Below are 20,860 nucleotides of genomic sequence, written 5' to 3' on the forward strand. Positions count from 1 at the left end.
TTATCTTTATTCAAACGTTTTCGGGACTTGGGAATTTTCCGGATTATTTTTGATGACGGTGGCTGGCGCATTCACGTTGTTTTTTTTATTACTTTCACGATAAAATCGGCAATGTGTTGCCCTAAAATACGTCATAGCAAAATTGAAGGCAGACTAGGCTGATACATGTCCTTTGAAGATTACAAAGGAGCGACACCCAACTTCAAAACCAGTCAATTTTTACCATTACGCGACCGCGAGATTCTTTTGATGTATATCGAAGGATCAAACTAGTCTGCTTGTCACTTCAACAAGGAAGCACACACTGAGCCTTCAGTTTTCCTATGACATATTCCAGGGTGCCAAGATCAAAAGTGAGAGTTACCCCTGGAGTATCGAGGATGTGGTTTAGGGTTCTAGTGATATATCTCAATCCATGACATTCTTATTTCCTGTAAAATATCCCAATGGCAGACTAGTAGATTTAAACACACAAGTTGAAGAAAATCATTAACTTTTAAAAAGATTTATTGCAAACTTACATTTAGTGCACATTTTCACATTCAAACGCATGCATGTCTCCAAACTAATATTTCATCTGATATTTACTACAGACCAGAAAGAACATGGATTCCATCGGTCAATCAGTCTGCTATGATTTTCTATTTGTTCTATTGATCCATAAAGGATGATCCTTGCTTCTTGATCATTACCAGTTTTAATATTTTATCCAGCTACAAAATATGAGCAATAGATATGAAAACTACTGGAACTGGAATTCATCAAAAAACAAACAATGGTCTATTTCTAACAGGGCACAATGTTACTCAGACTATTGCCATTAAAATAGTACTACTGAATAGACAGAACTGCCAGCAGTATGTTGAACAAAGTTTCATAACTGTTACTCTGCTATTTATAATTGAAACAGTATAAAGGTGTTGGGGGTCTCAAAAAATGTTTAATAATGTATGAATAGTGGGCCCAGGAATAATATAAAACAAGGTTATATTCAAACTAAAGAATATCAACTTAACCTTTCGGTTTCTTTTCTTTCATCAGATTTTTCTTGTAAAAATGTTTTATTGCATGTAAATTACTATTTCAAAAACTCATTACATAGTGTAATGCTTATTAACAATGGGAATCTGTCTTGAATTCAGCACCTCCCAAACATTAGTTCTTCACCACAGTACATTTGGAGGTACAAATGTATATAAAAACAGATTTAGACAAAACACCAGTTTTTTCACATGTGTGACTTGGTCTAAATAGAAAAAAGTCCACTTATGGCAATATGACTTGTAGCTAGGTGATAACAGAAATTTGATGCAGCAAGTCAGCCCTTTTATCAGCCCCTTAACCAGTCATATCAATGAAACAACGTCTGATCCACCCGAGCACCAAATAAGTGTCGCCATGACAATGGAATCTTCCATCCTGGCAGTGGTTTAATGATTTGTCCATCTTCTCTTTTCTTTGGCTGAAATATAACAAATGATTACTCTATTACTCAAAAGTTTAAATGAGATTTTTCAACACTGGATAAGTATCGACATATATAGTCTCAGTCTAAGAAATAATGCGCTATAGCCAAAATTCATTGTACAATTTTTAAGTTTATGAGATTATTTTTTGCCCAGGGAATAATATGAAAAACAAGAATGTTCAATAAGTGTATTTACATTCTGTTTAACTGTATGTAACAGGTAGGTGGTAGCTATAGACAGGCGATAGTTTTAGATGGGAGGTAGCTATAGACGGGTGAAAACTAGAACTGTAAGCCAAAGGCTAACTTATACCCCCGCTGCTATATACACCAGAACTGTAAGTTAAAGGCTTACTAAGGCAAAGCATTGCAAAGCAATCCATAGTCTCCCATCAGTAACAAGTATTCCACACAAAGGGGCATACCTCCATCAAAAAAGGTTGAAATCTCAAATTAAAATGCTGGTGCACAACTACATAAGATACCGATCATTTATGCAAAGTTTCAATGAAATCCACCTGTTAGTAAAGAAGGAGTGGAACAGACAGGTTTTTCACACAAAGGGGCACAACTCCATCAAAAAGGGTCGTAATCCCAAATTAAATTGCCGGTGCACAACTACTGATCATTCATGCAAAGTTTTCATGAAATCCATTTGTTAATTTTAATTAAGGAGGAGTTTTCCGGACAAGTATTTGGCAAAGGGGGCATAACTCCATCAAAAAGGGTCGAAATCCCAAATTAAATTGCCGGTGCACAACTACTGATCATTCATGCAAAGTTTAAACGAAATCCACCTGTTAATTAAGGAGGAGTTTTCCGGACAAGTTACTGCGGGCGACAGACAGACAGACAGACAGACAGACAGACAGGTTAATTCTAGTAGAACCCCCTAACTTCGTTGCGGGGGTATAACTACAGATATGTCTGGTAGGTAGCTATACACAGGTGATAGTTTTAGATTGGAGGTAGCAGTAGACAAGTGATAGTTTTAGATGGGAGGCAAGTGGTATTTTTAGATGGGAGGTAGCTGTAGACAGTTGGTATTTTTAGATGGGAGGCAGCTATAGATAGGTGGTAGTTTTAAACGGGAGGTAGCTATAGACTGATGATATTTTTAGATGGGAGGTAGCTATAGACAGGTGGTATTTTTAGATGGGAGGCAGGTGGTATTTTTAGATGGGAGGTAGCTGTAGACAGTTGGTATTTTCAGATGGGAGGCAGCTATAGATAGGTGGTAGTATTAAACGGGAGGTAGCTATAGACTGATGATATTTTTAGATGGGAGGTAGCTATAGACAGGTGGTAATTTTAGATGGGAGGCAGCTGTAGACAGATAGTAGTTTTAAATGGGAGGTAGCTATAGACAGGGGGTATTTTCAGAAGGGAGGCAGCTGTAGACAGGTGGTAGTTTTAAATGGCAGGTAGCTATAGACAGATGGTAGTTTTAAATGGGAGGCAGCTGTAGACAGGTGGTAGTTTTAGATGGGAGGTAGCTGTAAACAGGTGGTAGTTTTAAACGGGGGGGTAGCTATAGATAGGTGGTAGTTTTAGATGGGAGGCAGCTGTAGACAGGTGGAATTTTTAGATGGGGGGCAGCTTTAGATAGGTGGTAGTTTTAAACGGGAGGTAGCTATAGTCTGATGATATTTTTAGATGGGAGGTAGCTGTTTACAGATGGGAGGCAGCTGTAGACAGGTGGAATTTTTAGATGGGGGGCAGCTTTAGATAGGTGGTAGTTTTAAACGGGAGGTAGCTATAGTCTGATGATATTTTTAGATGGGAGGTAGCTGTAGACAGGTGGTAGTTTTAGATGGTTGGCAGCTGTAGACAGGTGGTATTTTTAGATGGGAGGTAGCTATAGACAGATGGGAGGCAGCTGTAGACAGGTGGTATTTTTAGATGGGAGGCAGCTTTAGATAGGTGGTAGTTTTAAACGGGAGGTAGCTATAGACAGGGGGTATTTTCAGAAGGGAGAGGCAGCTGTAGACAGGTGGTAGTTTTAAATGGCAGGTAGCTATAGACAGATGGTAGTTTTAAATGGGAGGCAGCTGTAGACAGGTGGTAGTTTTAGATGGGAGGCAGCTGTAGACAGGTGGTATTTTTAGATGGGAGGCAGCTTTAGATGGGTGGTAGTTTTAAACGGGAGGTAGCTATAGACAGGGGGTATTTTCAGAAGGGAGAGGCAGCTGTAGACAGGTGGTAGTTTTAAATGGCAGGTAGCTATAGACAGATGGTAGTTTTAAATGGGAGGCAGCTGTAGACAGGTGGTAGTTTTAGATGGGAGGCAGCTGTAGACAGGTGGGAGGCAGCTGTAGACAGATGGGAGGTAGCTGTAGACAGATGGGAGGCAGTTGTAGACACATGGGAGGCAGCTGTAGACAGGTGGTAGTTTTAGATGGTTGGCAGCTGTAGACAGGTGGGATTTTTAGATGGGAGGAAGCTGTAGACAGATGGGAGGTAGCTGTAGACAGATGGTAGCTATAGACTGATGATATTTTTAGATGGGAGGTAGCTATAGACAGGTGGTATTTTTAGATGGGAGGCAGGTGGTATTTTTAGATGGGAGGTAGCTGTAGACAGATGGGAGGCAGCTTTAGACAGGTGGTATTTTAAGATGGGAGGTAGCTGGAGACAGATGGGAGGCAGCTGTAGACAGATGGGATGCTGTTGTAGACATATTGGAGTCAGCTAAAGACAGATAGGAGGTAGCTGTAGACAGATGGGAGGCAGCTGTAGACGGATGGGAGGCAGCTGAAGACAGGTGGTATTTTTAGGAGGGAGGAAGCTGTAGACAGATGGGAGGCAGCTGTAGACAGATGGGATGCTGTTGTAGACATATTGGAGTCAGCTGTAGACAGATAGGAGGTAGCTGTAGACAGATGGGAGGCAGCTGTAGACAGATGGGAGGTAGCTGTAGACAGATGGGAGGCAGCTGTGACAGATGGGAGGTAGCTGTAGACAGGTGGTAGTTTTAAATAGGACTTAGCTATAGACAGGTGGTAGTTTTAAACGGGAGGTAGCTATAGACTGATGATATTTTTAGATGGGAGGTAGCTATAGACAGGTGGTAATTTTAGATGGGAGGCAGCTGTAGACAGATGGTAGTTTTAAATGGGAGGCAGCTGTAGACAGGTGGTAGTTTTAGGAGGGAGGTAGCTGTAAACAGGTGGTAGTTTTAAACGGGAGGTAGCTATAGATAGGTGGTAGTTTTAGATGGGAGGCAGCTGTAGACAGGTGGTATTTTTATATGGGAAGCAACTGAAGACAGGTGGTATTTTCAAATTGGAGGTAGCTGTAGACAGGTGGTAGTTTTAGATGGGAGGTAGCTGTAGACAGGTGGTAGTTTTAGATGGTTGGCAGCTGTAGACAGGTGGTATTTTTAGATGGGAGGAAGCTGTAGACAGATGGGATGCTGTTGTAGACCTATGGGAGTAAGCTGTAGACAGATGGGAGGTAGCTGTAGACAGGTGGTAGTTTTAGATGGGAGGCAGCTGTAGACTGGTGGTATTTTTATATGGGAAGCAACTGAAGACAGGTGGTATTTTCAAATGGGAGGTAGCTGTAGACAGGTGGTAGTTTTAGATGGGAGGCAGCTATAGATAGGTGGTAGTTTTAGATGGGAGGCAGCTGTAGACAGATGGGAGGCAGCTGTAGACGGATGGGAGGCAGCTGAAGACAGGTGGTATTTTTAGATGGGAGGCAGCTGTAGACAGGTGATATTTTTAGATGGGAGGCAGCTGAAGACAGGGGGTATTTTTAGATGGGAGGAAGCTGTAGACAGATGGATGCTGTTGTAGACATATGGGAGTCAGCTGTAGCCAGATGGGAGGTAGCTGTAGACAGATGGGAGGCAGCTGTAGACAGATGGGATGCTGTTGTAGACATATGGGAGTCAGCTGTAGACAGATGGGAGGCAGCTGTAGACAGATGGGATGCTGTTGTAGACATATGGGAGTCAGCTGTAGCCAGATGGGAGGTAGCTGTAGACAGATGGGAGGCAGCTGTAGACAGGTGATAGTTTTAGATGGGAGGCAGCTGTAGACAGGTGGGATTTTTATATGGGAAGCAACTGTAGACAGGTGGTATTTTTAAATTGGAGGTAGCTGTAGACAGGTGGTAGTTTTAGATGGGAGGTAGCTGTAAACAGGTGGTAGTTTTAAACGGGAGGTAGCTATAGATAGGTGGTAGTTTTAGATGGGAGGCAGCTGTAGACTGGTGGTATTTTTATATGGGAAGCAACTGAAGACAGGTGGTATTTTCAAATGGGAGGTAGCTGTAGACAGGTGGTAGTTTTAGATGGGAGGCAGCTGTAGACAGATGGGAGGTAGCTGTAGACAGATGGGAGGCAGCTGTAGACAGGTGATATTTTTAGATGGGAGGCAGCTGAAGACAGGTGGTATTTTTAGATGGGAGGAAGCTGTAGACAGATGGGATGCTGTTGTAGACATATGGGAGTCAGCTGTAGACAGATGGGAGGTAGCTGTAGACAGATGGGAGGCAGCTGTAGACAGATGGGAGGCAGCTGTAGACAGATGGGAGGTAGCTGTAGACAGATGGGAGGCAGCTGTAGACAGATGGGAGGTAGCTGTAGACAGGTGGTAGTTTTAAATAGGACTCAGCTATAGACAGGTGGTAGTTTTAAACGGGAGGTAGCTATAGACAGGTGGTATGTTTAGATGGGAGGCATCTGTAGACAGGTGGTATTTTTAGACAGGAAGCAGCTGTAGACTGCCTTTATTTATAGACAGACATGTAATAGATGTTTTCCTTGAGTAATGATTGTCAATCTCGATACAGTTTTCTCCTTGTGAGTACTAACCTTCATGTCCACCAGGTCGAGCCACTGATTTAGACGAGAAGCCAGGAATATAGCGTCCTGGGAATTGTCTCCTTCTGAACAGAACATCAGCAGAACTACGACTGGCATATCTTTCCCACTGTAACAGACAGGTATAAAAAATACTTACTTGTAGTCAAGTGTTTTTATACACACATTTTTTCTTTATACACACATCAATGATGAAGGTCATTCAAGGTTGATTCTTTCAATCTGATTGACTGATGGTCTCCATCTTACTTGCAAAAAATGTTCACTTATTTTTTTTAGAAAACTCATAAAGTTGTTATATTTGTTTTAAGTTGCTATAATTGGTAAGAGGTACACACTAATAACTTTTGGGTCATTCTATCAGAAGTCCTTGTTTGGGTCATTCTATCAGAAGTCCTTGTTTGGGTCATTCTATCAGAAGTCCTTGTTTGGGTCATTCTATCAGAAGTCCTTGTCATTCCAAGTTAATTCCTACGCAAAATATCTTATGAGATGTGCACACATTCAACAATTGTGGGCATATGAGTGTACCGTTCACAGTAATCTTGTTAAGTAAGAGAGGCCTAATGTATTAACTCTGGCTTACCATTCCTCCAGTAACCACTGGCCCTGCCCCTCTTCATCTAGTTAGATAATTTTGTATTAACTCTGGCTTACCATTCCTCCAGTAATGACTTGGCTATGCCCCTCTTCATCTAGTTAGATAATTTTGCATTAACTCTGGCTTACCATTCCTTCAGTAATGACTTGGCTATGCCCCTTTTCATCTAGTTAGATAATTTTGTATTAACTCTGGCTAACCATTCCTGCAGTAATGACTTGGCTATGCCCTTCTTCATCTAGTTAGATAATTTTGTATTAACTCTGGCTTACCATTCCTCCAGTAATGACTTGGCTATGCCCCTCTTCATCTAGTTAGATAATTTTGTATTAACTCTGGCTTACCATTCCTCCAGTAGAGACTTGGCTATGCCCCTCTTCATCTTGTTAGATAATTTTGTAAAACTCTGGCTTACCATTCCTCCAGTAATGACTTGGCTATGCCCCCTCCTGGTACGTAGATATAATTAGGTTTTTCAGATCCATTCTGAAGCTCTTCTGGAGTGTTTCTACGTTCTAGATCCAACCAATTCAGCGGAGCACTCCGTAACATCTGGCAAGTCTTGGTCTCCTCCATACATTGGGAAGCAAGGAAACGAAGCTGATCTCTTTAAACAGATTCAGTAAGTTATCAATTTAGAAGAAAAATTAACGTTTATCATCTAAAGCTACTACAAAGTAATTATGACAAATAACTGAGACTATTTTATATAAAAGATATTCATAACAATTTTTTATGTTGTCCTTTCACCATCATACAATACATGTTTGTTCCCTATACATATTGAGCATTGAGTATACATGGGTCAAAGTCGTTCATTTAAACAAACCGTGTAGCCCTAACTCAAGCATGCTACAGACAAAATATGAACATTGTATACGGAAGAAACAGTTGGTAAAGACAATTGTTTTGCTCTCTGAAATGTACACTCAGCATGTGATTCCTATTATTGATGGGGAAGTTTAATATAAATTGACTGTTAAGATAAAACCTACCCCTGAAGCTGTATGTTTTCTGTTAAGATAAAACCTACCCATGAAGCTGTTAGATTACTGCTAAAATAAAACTTACCCCTGAAGCTGTATGTCTACTACTAAGATAAACATACCCCTGAAGCTGTATGTTTATTGTTAAGATCAAACTTTCCCCTGAAGCTGTAAGTTTACTGTAAAGATAAAACTTATCCCTGAAGCTGTATGTTTATTGTTAGATCAAACTTTCCCCTGAAGCTGTAAGTTTACTGTAAAGATAAAACTTATCCCTGAAGCTGTATGTTTATTGTTAGATCAAACTTTCCCCTGAAGCTGTAAGTTTACTGTAAAGATAAAACCTGTCCCTGAAGCTGTATGTTTACTGTAAAGATAAAACTTACCCCTGAAGCTGTATGTTAACTGTAAAGATAAAACCTACCCCTGAAGCTGTATGTCTATTGTTAAGATAAAACTTACCCATGAAGCTGTTAGTTTACTGTTACGATAAAACCTACCCCTGAAGCTGTATATCTACTTTTAAGATAAAACCTACCCATGAAGCTGTCAGTTTACAGTAAAGATAAAACCTACCCCTGAAGCTGTATATTTGTTGTTAAGATAAAACTTACCCCTGAAGCTGTATGTCTACTGTTAAGATAAAACCTGTCCCTGAAGCTGTATGTTTTCTGTTAAGATAAAACTTACCCATGAAGCTGTTAGTTTACTGTTAAGATAAAACCTACCCCTGAAGCTGTATGTCTACTGTTAAGATAAAACCTACCCCTGAAGCTGTATGTTTTCTGTTAAGATAAAACTTACCAATGCAGGTGTTAGTTTACTGTTAAGATAAAACCTACCCCTGAAGCTGTATGTCTACTGTTAAGATAAAACCTACCCCTGAAGCTGTATGTTTTCTGTTAAGATAAAACTTTCCCCTTAAGCTGTATGTTTACTGTTAAGATAAAACCTACCCCTGAAGCTGTATGTTTTCTGTTGAGATAAAACTTACCCCTGAAGCTGTATGTTTTCTGTTAAGATAAAACTTACCCATGCAGGTGTTAGTTTACTGTTAAGATAAAACCTACCCCTGAAGCTGTATGTTTACTGTTAAGATAAAACTTACCCCTGAAGCTGTATATTTACTGTTAAGATAAAACTTACCCCTGAATCTGTATGTCCAGTCGTTCCTCACTGCGACTGCTTGTCAGGATAACTAGTTTTTTGAAGGACTTATTAATTATCCATTCCTTCAACCACTTTCTAAACAGAGCCATTTTCCCCTGTGTAATAAATAGAAAATCATATTACACCTTTTAAAGTGCATATAGGCCCTATGTATAATAATTTATTTAACATTTCATTTTTTCCGGAGAGTTAAGGATTTTAAAATTCTCAAATAAACAAGCATTTGTTCTGAAACTGTTAGCTAATGATGTAGTTTTGAAAAGTACAGAATTGGAAAAATGTTTGTATAATACACTGTATTAAGTGCGTCTTAATAGAACATAAGCTATATTGCATGTTAATTACTAATTTCGGAAGAAATAAAACAATATACTCTTGGCAGTAATGTTGAATAGAATTATCTTTTTCAACTGGTCCATCAGGCAAATAGACACTAACTTTTGCTTCCCGACAAACCAAATTTATTGACCCCAGCCTTTTAACTGGGATATTTGCTTGTTCTGATGTTGAACATGTATATTTACAGCATGACAATAAAAAGTTATTGTTTCATAAATTTAATCTCCCTCAATAAATTTGTAACAAGATGGTCACTACTGTGGCAAGTAACAGTTAAAAAATCATTTATTCAGAAGTATATGTGTACAGACCTTTGGCCTTTAACAATGACCTTGACCTTTATTATGTGCAAAAGTACATGACAGTAATATTATCATGTCAAGTGATGCCACAAATTATCTAATGTAACAAGTTCTAACAATATCAATTTTGTTGTCAGAATTAGGCCAAACAGACACGTGGTACTGTTGTGGCATTGTGCTGTCACAATGAAGACATTTGACATGTTTAAGCAAACATTCACATACACTAATCTTAATGGGATCAAAAAAATCTTAGACTATGCTTCCATTTCATATAAGATTCATGAAGCTTGTCCTGAAGTTTTCTTTTCAGAAAAAAAACAACTAGATTTGTTTTCATTCAATATCATCTGAGAGGAAAATCACTTAAGATCCTTTATATACAGTTGTATATATAACCCAAAATAGTTCCATGCATAGACAAAAAAAAAGCAAATCGGTACCAGTACTTATAATACCATACCCGGACAAATGGAGCCCTCTGTTGTATCACCACCACTTTGTGTTCAATACTCTCATACACTGAAAAACAAAAACAGGGCAAACTTTGATATAACCCATCAATCATCAGCTGGCAACACAAATATAATACCTTGTTCTGTCTGTTAACTGTATGTTCGCTAAATTACTAGGGGCATGGACTATGACAAATTTATGTTACAAGGAGCATGGACTAGGAAATATTTATGTTACAAGGAGCATGGACTAGGAAAAAAATATGTTACGAGAAGCATGGACTAGGAAATATTTATGTTACAAGGAGCATGGACTAGGACAAATTTATGTTACAAGGAGCATGGACTAGGAAAAAATGATGTTACAAGGAGCATGGACTAGTAAATATTTATGTTACAAGGAGCATGGACTAGGAAATATTTATGTTACAAGGAGCATGGACTAGGACAAATTTATGTTACAAGGAGCACATGGACTAGGACAAATTTATGTTACAAGGAGCATGGACTAGTAAATATTTATGTTACAAGGAGCCTGGACTAGCAAGAATTTATGTTACAAGAAGCATGGACTAGGACAAATTTATGTTACAAGGAGCCTGGACTAGCAAGAATTTATGTTACAAGAAGCATGGACTAGGAAATATTTATGTTACAAGAAGCATGGACAAGTAAGTACCAGATAGTTGTTACTAGCGTTTAATTATATCAAAAGTAGATTTGAAAGATTGCTGGAAGATTTTTTTTCTAATCCAGTGAATTATGGATGGAATTATAAACACTATTGTTCGCAATTAGAAGATAATTCTATTATTGATCACTATACAATTTAATCCATAAACATCCATAAACTGGTTTATTTGGATAACCAATCTTCCGGCTAATATTATAAATAACATAAAATAAATCTTATGATATAAAAGTCTCTGAGCTTACTGGTATTTTTGACAGAAAACATGATAAATGGAGGTATCTAATTGAAATCAACCAACCATCACAGCTTGTTACAAGTTTGCAGTCATTGAAGTCTTCGTGGGCGAATGGATCATTGCCGACCAGAGGGAGGATGCTTTCGTGGTGGATGTGACCAACCCTTTCCATCCATAGTGTGGAGATGAGTAGATCTACTGCTAGCTGTCCAACATTACCCACAGACACTGCTGGCTGCAAAACACAGAATAAAACTTTTCTTTCTTTCTTATTTAATTTCTTATTTACCGATCCAAATCAATTTGGTTTCAAAATTAAAATTCAAACATTTACAATTGCACCACAGTACATTTCTTTTAATGTCATGCCACAGACAAAATGATAGCAAACATGACATTAAAAGCAGTATGGTTTTCCTATGAATATACAGTTAGTCAGTATAAACAGCACACGTAACATAGGGAAAGTACATACCAATGATCCTAACCAAGTTAGCTAAGTTAAGACAACTCTTCAACTATTGTCTCACACCAACTCAAGGGCTTGGTGAAAATATATAGTTACCATTGTTTTCACAGGTTAACCCTTTCACCCCTATGTAACTTTAGTAGACTCTACCATGCATTGAAATAGAGGGGTCCATTATGGTCTACAGTGGTGAAAGGGTTAAAGCCTGAATTTGTAAATTTTAAATGTCAAGAAAACAGAACCTGATGTAATGAGGAGTTCACGCTGAATCACATGATAAACAAGAGACCAAGGTCTCACATGATTGTAACTTACATTGAATTCAATGATATGATGCATGCATATCAAGAAAGCAAAATAAGTATTGTACAAGCTAAGCAGTCTTAACTCATTCACCTCTGAATACACATTTGAACTACAATTCAAAGGTTAGAATAGTTCATTACAAAATGTCAGGGGTGAATGAGTTAATTTTAACAAATTCTTATAAAATTTGGCCTACATTAGGCTTCATATCATGTGCTGACTATGAATATTATCATAATATTTCTATAGCTACTATAAGGCCCCCTATCTCTCTTATAAGTCTGCACAGTCTGCCCACCTAGCCCACTTGAGCCAATGCAAGTAAGCTTTAAAAATCATTCTCTATACCAAATTGATTAAAATCCCTTCATTTTTAGTTATAGAGTTTTCTTTCAAAATTTTCAACATGTACTCCTGTCATGTAACCAATTTGCAGTACACTATTAATTGAGTGATATCATTTGTTAAAAATCCTTCAAGAATCACCATACTTAAGCTTTACCACCATATCCCACATTGAACCTCTCTCCCCTCTGCCCTAAAGGTGGAAAAGGGATCATAAAACACTTCATTTACAAACTGAGTTCCCTTTACACGGTACCCTCTATAGCAAATCAGGTCACATACCTTAGAAGTAGTCTTTTAAAGATTCCCCTTGTTACTTCTATTTGACTCACTCCTCTGCTGCTAAAATACCTTCATATACTTAGCTTTGAGTTTTCTTGATTTTGTTTTTATACCAAATCAAGTTATAATCCCTTCGTCTTTACTGAAGACGTAGTCATTTTAAAGTTTCAACACCTAATATCCCCTAATGGGCCTTGTCCTTGTACCACATGCTAGCGTTCTACAAAATTGAGTCTCCTTGGTCGAGAGATCCTTAATTCAAACCAGATCACAAAAAGTCTTTTCTTTCCCAAAGATTTACTAGTCCCACAACTCAAATCCGAGTAACATACATTATGTTTGTACAAAGGAATAAGGTAACAGGCAAAACTTATGAATGCCTTCTCCTGACAATAGCCATTCCATTACACATAAGCTGGTCGCCAGCATAGACAAATTGACCATCTGTTATAACCGTTTACCATTGCAACACATCAATTTTATGTAACATCATGTAATACATGATAGGCCTAATGACTAAGTTTATTTCTTTATTATTTATTTTAGATTTGAGCTCCATTATTTAAAAGATTATTACTTTTTTACAATATCATAATTATAGCTCTGGTTCTATTTATGACTTCATTGTCTCTTTTTAATTCACACTATATTAGTGTATATCCTGTACATTTTTACACTTTGCTACATTAGCATATATGTTTATTACATTACACTATGATAGTATAGTGTCTTAACTTGTCTTTCGTAACACGTGTGAATTCCAAGTGTGATATCATATGCTCTACTGTATAATTTTAGCATATCTAATTTGAATTGTTGTCCTGTTTTTATATTTATTCATAAGTACTGTGATCCTTGTTAAATTTTATATATGTTTTGTCGCAAGAATAGCACTACAGTGCTGATGTTATTATGTTACATGTATATGCGACGTTAAATAAAGCAGCAAATCATTTGTAAACAATAGACAATATTACCATAATCAGGGTGTAGTCTTGCCATTCTCTTAATTTCCTTTTTGGATCAGATTGAATAAACATGGCTCAGTCAATAGCATGCACTTTTAATCGATATAAACGCTTTGTAAACAAACGCATTGTCATGCACCCAAATTACACATGGAGGCCGCCATTGTTGTATTACTTGGCACGAGAATGAATATCTGTTGTCATCCGAATTCACTTACATTTTATCATTTAAAACAATCATGTAAAAAGACTTGTTAAGATACAATGTTTTTAATGAAGTTCCTCTAAATGAAATAAATTTAAATCAAATATATATAAATTTATAATAGATGAAATCAACGGCTGTTGCAATACTCTCAATGATGTTACTTTTACCAAGTAAGCGAACCGATCTCAGGTAAGGTCACTAATTTGTTCATAGTTTCACCATTAAAAACGAAATGAAATAGTTCTAGTGATTGAGTTTATGAAACGTTGCTGACTACATATTTGGTCATGTATGAACAAATAGAAACATACATTTACCTAGTCTAGATATGATGACAAGAAGTTAAACCCCCCTAATAAATTTCAAAAGGTGTAAATAAGTTTTCATTAAAAAAGAAAAAAGATCCACAACAGACGAAAGGTACATAACACATACTTGGGTGATTTGTATGTTAGAGATTCATCTCTAACATTCAATGTTTAAAAATAACTTTATCCAGTCACCCAAATCACCCAAGTATGTGTTATGTACCTTTCGTCTGTTGTGGATCGTCTGTCATCCGTAAGCAGAGATACTTGTATGAAGTTAATGAAGCGGGCTAAGGGACAGGGTGAGTCTTTGGTGGGCCCAGTACAGATTTTGTGTACACATATTTAATGCCTTTATACACAGTATATCTAAAATTGTCACTCAAAGTGAAAAAACACTTGACCATAACATCACCATACGTATATTATAGTGAACAAGTATGCGCGGCCAAATATGTCAATAAACGTGTAACGTTATGATTATGAATGTGTGACTCTTAACACCCACAGTAAGATCGACTTTCCAGCTGATGTATGTCTACTGTCTATAGCATTATTCTGGTATCATATCTGTCCATATTTGTATGCCTTACTATATTCATAACTGTCACTGTAGGAATACTATTTTTTCATGTTTTATTTATAAAGCGCCTAAGTATAGAGTAATTTTGCAAATTATATAGGGCGCTATAAAAATGTTGTACATTGATGTTGTTGTGGTATTGTTACATGGCTCCGCCTGAACAGCCATGTAACAGATGATTTTAATCAGATTGGTATTAATGAATACTGCTTCTGTACGTTACCCCTCGTGCAATAATAGCAAATAGATGCAACTAAGGAGATGCTGTGTTAAAGTGATGGCTTTAGCTATTATAAGTAATTAAGTGCTAATCAACGATCAGTAAGTCAGATTAATATTCTCTACAGACCCAACACTTAGAAAACTGGGTGGATGAAATGAGTATGGTTAACATGAAATGTGTATGGAATGTTTAGGATGAGTGTACTGTGAAGTATATTATAGTCTCCAAAAAAATTGTCATGTGTATGTGCTTTGAAAAACTGAATCAAAATATATATATTTTTTTTTTAATAAGTGCTAATCATTTGGTGTATTTTGACTATAAATGACACCTACGAGGCCATTGGAAATTTGGTCAATATATTATCCGTCAAGTCAACCTTTTTATAATGTTGTAGTATTTAACCAAGGTTTTGCACGGATTCTTTTCAACTTTTCTTGTGTCAAGTGAATTTCTCAATTTATTTTCTGTATAGAGGGAACCACTGTGAGATCTGCCAGTAGTAGAGATGACGATCCGCGTGGCTGTGATAGGAGCGGGAGCGGCAGGACTCTGTGCTCTGCGGCACCTCACCACCAGACAATACAAGTTCCGGGCCGTCTGCTTTGAACAGAACAGTCGTCTTGGTGGAACATGGATTTACACTGATAAGACTGGCGTGGATGACCACGGTCTCCCCATACACTCCAGTATGTATAAAAACCTCACGTAAGTACAAAATTACTGGGAACAATGTGTAAGATATAATCCAGAGAACGTACTATAAAATACACTGAACCTTGGGGGATCATAAAATTAGTTCCGTACGAAGTTATAGAATATCAAGTGTATGAGACAATACTTCAGCCATCTTTACTTAGGATTACGTTGATCCAATACCTTCAAGAAATATGGATATTGGTTTGAAATAATTTGGTTAACAAGATATGACTTCTACATAAGCAAGATTACATAATAAGAATATAAATGTAGTAAGTATACTGTACTACCTAAACTCTGCATTACTCTGGACCAGAGATCGTGAAAGGACCATAAATCTAAAGTTTTCTGAAGTTTTGGCTTAATTAACCAATTACACAGAACGTCTTGAAAAGTGACTTCACACGTTTTTGGCTTAGCAAAAACTGAAGTCTATGATTGTTTCATGATCCCGGGCCAGGATATAGAGATATATTTTGGCCGAACTAAATGATGCTTTGACATTGAATGTCAACGTAAATCGCTCTGACAAGCCTCTCCAATGCATGATCAGTTATTACTGAAAATAATTCGTTTATAATCCCTTTTCAAATAAGAACAAATTTATTATAAAATCACTCAATTGACAGCCAGCTAAGTTGCAATGTTGCCTAGGTGGTTTTATTTCAGTTCATCGAAGTGTGATCTGACGAACCAATCTCCAATACAGATTACTAATTATCTTTCAACAGTAATTTTGCAGACATTTTATTTATGAACAAAACGTATGGACTATTCTTTGTCCAACAGGACGAACCTTCCTAAGGAGTTGATGGCTTTCCCCGATTTCCCATTCCGAGGGGATCTTCCGTCCTATGTGAGACATGGAGACGTGTTGGAATACCTAGAGAGCTATGCAGATCAGTTTGATTTATTTAAGTATATCAAGGTTAGTATACTATAGTCTTTATTGACATTATTTGTTGAACGATCTCCCTCATAATTTATCTTCAATTAATTTTTAGATCGGTAATACAGTTAAAATACTATTAAAATCAAAGAAAATATGAATGATGCGTAATATAAAAAAGTCTTTTCCTTTCCTATAAAAAATAACAGCCATGAAAGCATCCGAATACCACTATGAACATACTACACTGACCTTGGACCCGTACAGTATTACTGTTGGTACCTAGCCCGAGTTTCCTCTGGCCCTGCCACCAGACTTCGACATTTTGACAGATAGGTCCCACACCAGACATCTATCTGTCAAAATGTCTACGTCTTGTGTCAGTGTCAGATGAAGCTCGGGCTACTGGGTACCATGCAAGCAATACGATGTCCGTAGTAGTGAGATGTAACATTGTAATTCATATATTATGCTTCTGTTGAAGCAGTTTGTTGCATAGTAATGAGCATAATGAGGATATGAGGTCTACAGTCAAATACGTTTTTAGTTGTCTAAGCCATTATATCGAAACGTCTAAAGACAACAGTACCCACTTGTATAAAACATCTCAAAGTTAAGGAAAATCTCAAGCAATGTATTGTCTATGGGAAATCTTAGACTTGAGAAAATCTCAAGAGTTGAGATGCTTTATACAAGTGGGCCCAGAACTTATAAGTATCATTTAAGGTCATGAAGAGGTCAAAACGAAGACACACATCATGTTTCATGTAAAGAGTCGAGGTCTTCGACCCTAATTATGGTTTACATGGATCTACAACAAGTTGTTGCTTAAAATAACAAGTTTACCCACTAACAGATACCACATTTCAAGTAATTATCCTGTTGGCTATTTGACACATTTTCTATTCAAATCTGTTTTTTCGCATATAAAACATGTTTTCAATTTTTGTAACAAACTTCTTATTTTTTTCATGTTATTTTTCTTTCACGAAAAATTGTTTCTGTGAGAGTTTTTATCCCTTAATGATTTGTGATAACTACTGGAAGAAGACAGATGTTTATTGAATTCACAATAAGTATGTGTAATTTCAGTTCTCCACTACAGTGATTTGGGTTGAGCCCCTGACCTCCCCCGACAAGGTAACGTGGCAGGTGACGTACAAGGCTTTATCAGACTCTGTTGTAACTCCTGTCACAGAAAACTTTGATGCTGTCATGGTTTGCAATGGGTACGTTGGTCTTGTCTAACTATTTACTGCATGTTCAAACGCCTCAAAGTATCGAATGTACATACATGTATAATGAAGGTTTTGATTTAGCTTTATTGCTTCTATGAAAAATATTTTTTTAACTCGCTTAATAAGAGCGGGGAATTTGTTAACACTCCAACAGATCGTTTTGATAGAGTGGACTAGGCCAATGTCACTAGACACATTCACTAACTATACCATCTTTGTAGCCCCTTCATAAAAGGATGTCAAAAACGAGTACGCGTTGAGGTATTCCTGGTCTTTTCGAAATTTCCAAATGTGGAAGAGCAATGCCCTGAACTTATTATTGATTATGAGACAATACAAAATAGAAAGGAGGTCAATGGATCTTAAAGGTCATCCGAGTGAAATTTTATATTTCTGATGTTATAAATTTATATCTCTGCTACCAGCATTGACCCGAACCCTCAGCCTCTTCTTGAACTTAAATTATAATTCTCATTGTCTAAGAACTATTTCATGAATATTTGTTTTATATGCACTTGTATCTTTCAAATGAAATGTCGTTTGACAGTTTTTTTAACACTTATTGACCCGTCATGAGTTCCCATGGGTGAGTCTCTTCTAGAATAGCAGTGCTGGTGCTCATAAGCTAAGGAGCATTTCATGGAATATTGGTGAAACCTACCAGTATGTTTCAGAGGAGATGTTTTTCGAAAGTTTTCTATCTCGTTATCCCTAATGTTCCCGCTCCACATCAATAGGAGGTGTGTGGTTGGGTTCAGTCCATTCTTGAGTTTATAAATTTGTTCCTTAGCACAGGCTGATCAGTACAACCACGTTTCATCAAAATATAGCTCAACAAGTAACCTTACAATACTTCAATATCTTACGTGTTGTAGTCATTTCGCTGTTCCAATCTTACCCGCCATTCCCGGACTGGATCTGTTCCAAGGTAAAGCAATACACAGCCATAACTACCGTTATCCGGCCGAGTTTGAGGGGAAGCTTGTGGTGTGTTTGGGTGCTGGCGCATCTGGGATTAGCATCAGTGTGGACGTATCAACTACTGCCAAACAGGTAGAGTTTCTACTTTATCACGTACGTCACTGTAAAATAATTAAAGGGAAAGTATAACTCTGAGTTATAGAAGAAGGAGAAAAGTCAGCAAAAGTAGGAAAATCAGACAAAGAAACGCTTACGATTTTCATTGACTGAATTCGGTCACAGGTCTTACTTAATCCGAAGGTTGAGATCTCCTTCTCTACGCCATAGAGGGTGGATTGTCATTATCTTTCCCTAACTTAAGGGTATGGGTAGGAAATCAACCTTAGAAGTGAGGTTTTGAATGTTCGAAAACAATGGTTTCCGTGGGCATGATATTGTAACAATCGTCTGACATTTGCATTGCATGTCAAACTCTTTTACTTCAAGTAACGAACAGTTTAAATCCTTTGTAGACCGATTTAATATAATTATGTTTCAGGTTTACATGTGTCACAGGAAGCCAAGCCTACCGACGTGTCTACCTGATAACGTAGAACAAAAACCTGGAGTTAAGAATGTCACAGAACACACAGTGGTGTTTGAAAATGGTGAGGAAGTGACGGTTGATGCTCTACTGTTCTGTACGGGTTATAGATTCAGTTTTCCTTTCCTGTCTCCAGAGTGTCATTTGACAACTGAAAATGAACGTATAGTTCCCCTTTACAAGCACCTCATTCACACTGAATATCCATCTCTGTCATTAATTGGAATCACAAAGATCATTTGTCCGTTTCTAAACTTTCACCATCAGGTGCTCTTTGTGATTGCTACCCTAGACGGTACTATAACGCTACCAAGTCGTAAAAACATGGATGAAGATACAGCTAAAGACTTCAGCAATAGGTTGAAAGGAGGCATGCCAGAACGCTACGCCCATACTATGGGCCCCCTTCAGTGGCGCTATTATGATGAGATCGCAGACCTTGTAGGATCTAAGCGAATTCCTCCTGTCTTTAAAGAGTTATATGAAACTGTAATGCAAATGAGGAACAAGGATTTTGTAAACCTCAAGTCTTTTAACTATAAGATATCAGGGCCAAACACTTATGTAACTAGTAATGACAATCTAGCAACATAAACTGCTATTAAGAAAAGTCTCGCTCACGGCAACTTGGCCTACTTTTTTCAAGGGGTGATATTTTAAGTGTGTCTTTAAGCAGGTGTGTTTTAACAAACATTGCTCTGAACTGTATAAAATATTTGAAATCTAACAAACGGAAACCAGATATTCACCAGTGATTGAGTATTTCAGTCCATCTTCAGCATCCACTAACTTTAATGTTGTATCAGTTTGATGATATATTTTGTCACTTGACTTCAAAATGATGGGATGATTTTTACACCGATCATTTTCCAACACTTTAAAATAAAATTTACCTCACATTTTATTCTCATCTATTTCCCCTCTTGTCCTTGTATTATTTTACATACTATTTACAGTGGCAGCTTTATAATATTGACATTAAACAATTGAAACATATAAATATATAATTAAAACATTTGCAGAAGCAATTAAAATTACTTTCAAATATATTCTATATATAATATAATGGTTCTAGGACGTCCCCCGCTGTCAGTTAAGATATTATTTCTTCCTTTTTTGCTGTAAACGCTGTAATATAGAAGTATGTAATATATCTTTTAGAAATATATGTAAGTCTATAAACTTATATGAACCATTATCGATTTCTTCTTGAAAAAAGGTAACTCTGTGATATACTCACGTTGCTTGTAACCATCTTTGTCACTACCTTGATCCGTTTGACTTGGGATACGCGAGGTGAAAGCTTTACTGTGTATACGGTAACAATTATGTTTCTTACTCAGTACTTTGTTTTAATAACAAACAGTTAAACAAAAATTAATCACTTACATTGCTGGTTTGTCATGTTATCAAACTGTTTTCACCCTTTGACATTTCGAGGTGTTTCATCCCATGAGAATCAATCAATCAATCAATCGATTTATTTTCTTCCTTGTTTATTTGCCTGCACGTGTGTATGTGTGCCGGAGGCAGGGTATGTTGTTGTATTTAATAAAACGATGAATACTCAGAACATATATACAATGTTCTACTTTTCGTGGAACTATTCAGACATTATATCTGTCCGTTATATCGTCTTTGTGTTCGTGGATTAATCCACTTGCAGGATTGTAAGTATCCACAGGATCAGAAAGGGACATTATTATTTGATTTGACAGCGTGCATTGAAATATAAGATAAAAGCTTACTTAAGGAAT

The 20,860-nt window shown here is 37.3% G+C and overlaps 2 protein-coding genes across 2 annotated transcripts; one reads left to right on the top strand and one right to left on the bottom strand.

The window, feature by feature from the left end:
• Nucleotides 1-489: 489 nt before the first annotated feature.
• Nucleotides 490-13,633, bottom strand: LOC110453642 (proteasome assembly chaperone 2-like). Its single transcript, XM_021502681.1, has 7 exons — nt 13,461-13,633; nt 11,145-11,316; nt 10,161-10,219; nt 9,033-9,151; nt 7,316-7,507; nt 6,291-6,408; nt 490-1,462 (listed from the first exon to the last, which is right to left on the bottom strand). The coding sequence occupies exons 1-7, from the start codon at nt 13,521-13,523 to the stop codon at nt 1,352-1,354; spliced, it is 834 nt and encodes a 277-aa protein (XP_021358356.1). The 5' UTR covers nt 13,524-13,633; the 3' UTR covers nt 490-1,351.
• A 1,620-nt stretch (nt 13,634-15,253) lies between these two features.
• LOC110453653 (flavin-containing monooxygenase FMO GS-OX5-like) lies at nt 15,254-19,986 on the top strand. The gene is made up of 5 exons (XM_021502695.1): nt 15,254-15,481; nt 16,262-16,400; nt 17,454-17,590; nt 18,475-18,652; nt 19,059-19,986. Exons 1-5 carry the CDS (start codon nt 15,282-15,284, stop codon nt 19,695-19,697), a joined length of 1,293 nt encoding a protein of 430 aa, XP_021358370.1. The 5' UTR covers nt 15,254-15,281; the 3' UTR covers nt 19,698-19,986.
• The last annotated feature ends 874 nt before the right edge of the window (nt 19,987-20,860 follow it).

Source organism: Mizuhopecten yessoensis, unplaced genomic scaffold (assembly GCF_002113885.1).
Source record: "Mizuhopecten yessoensis strain PY_sf001 unplaced genomic scaffold, ASM211388v2 scaffold7473, whole genome shotgun sequence".
Lineage (NCBI taxonomy): Eukaryota > Metazoa > Mollusca > Bivalvia > Pectinida > Pectinidae > Mizuhopecten > Mizuhopecten yessoensis.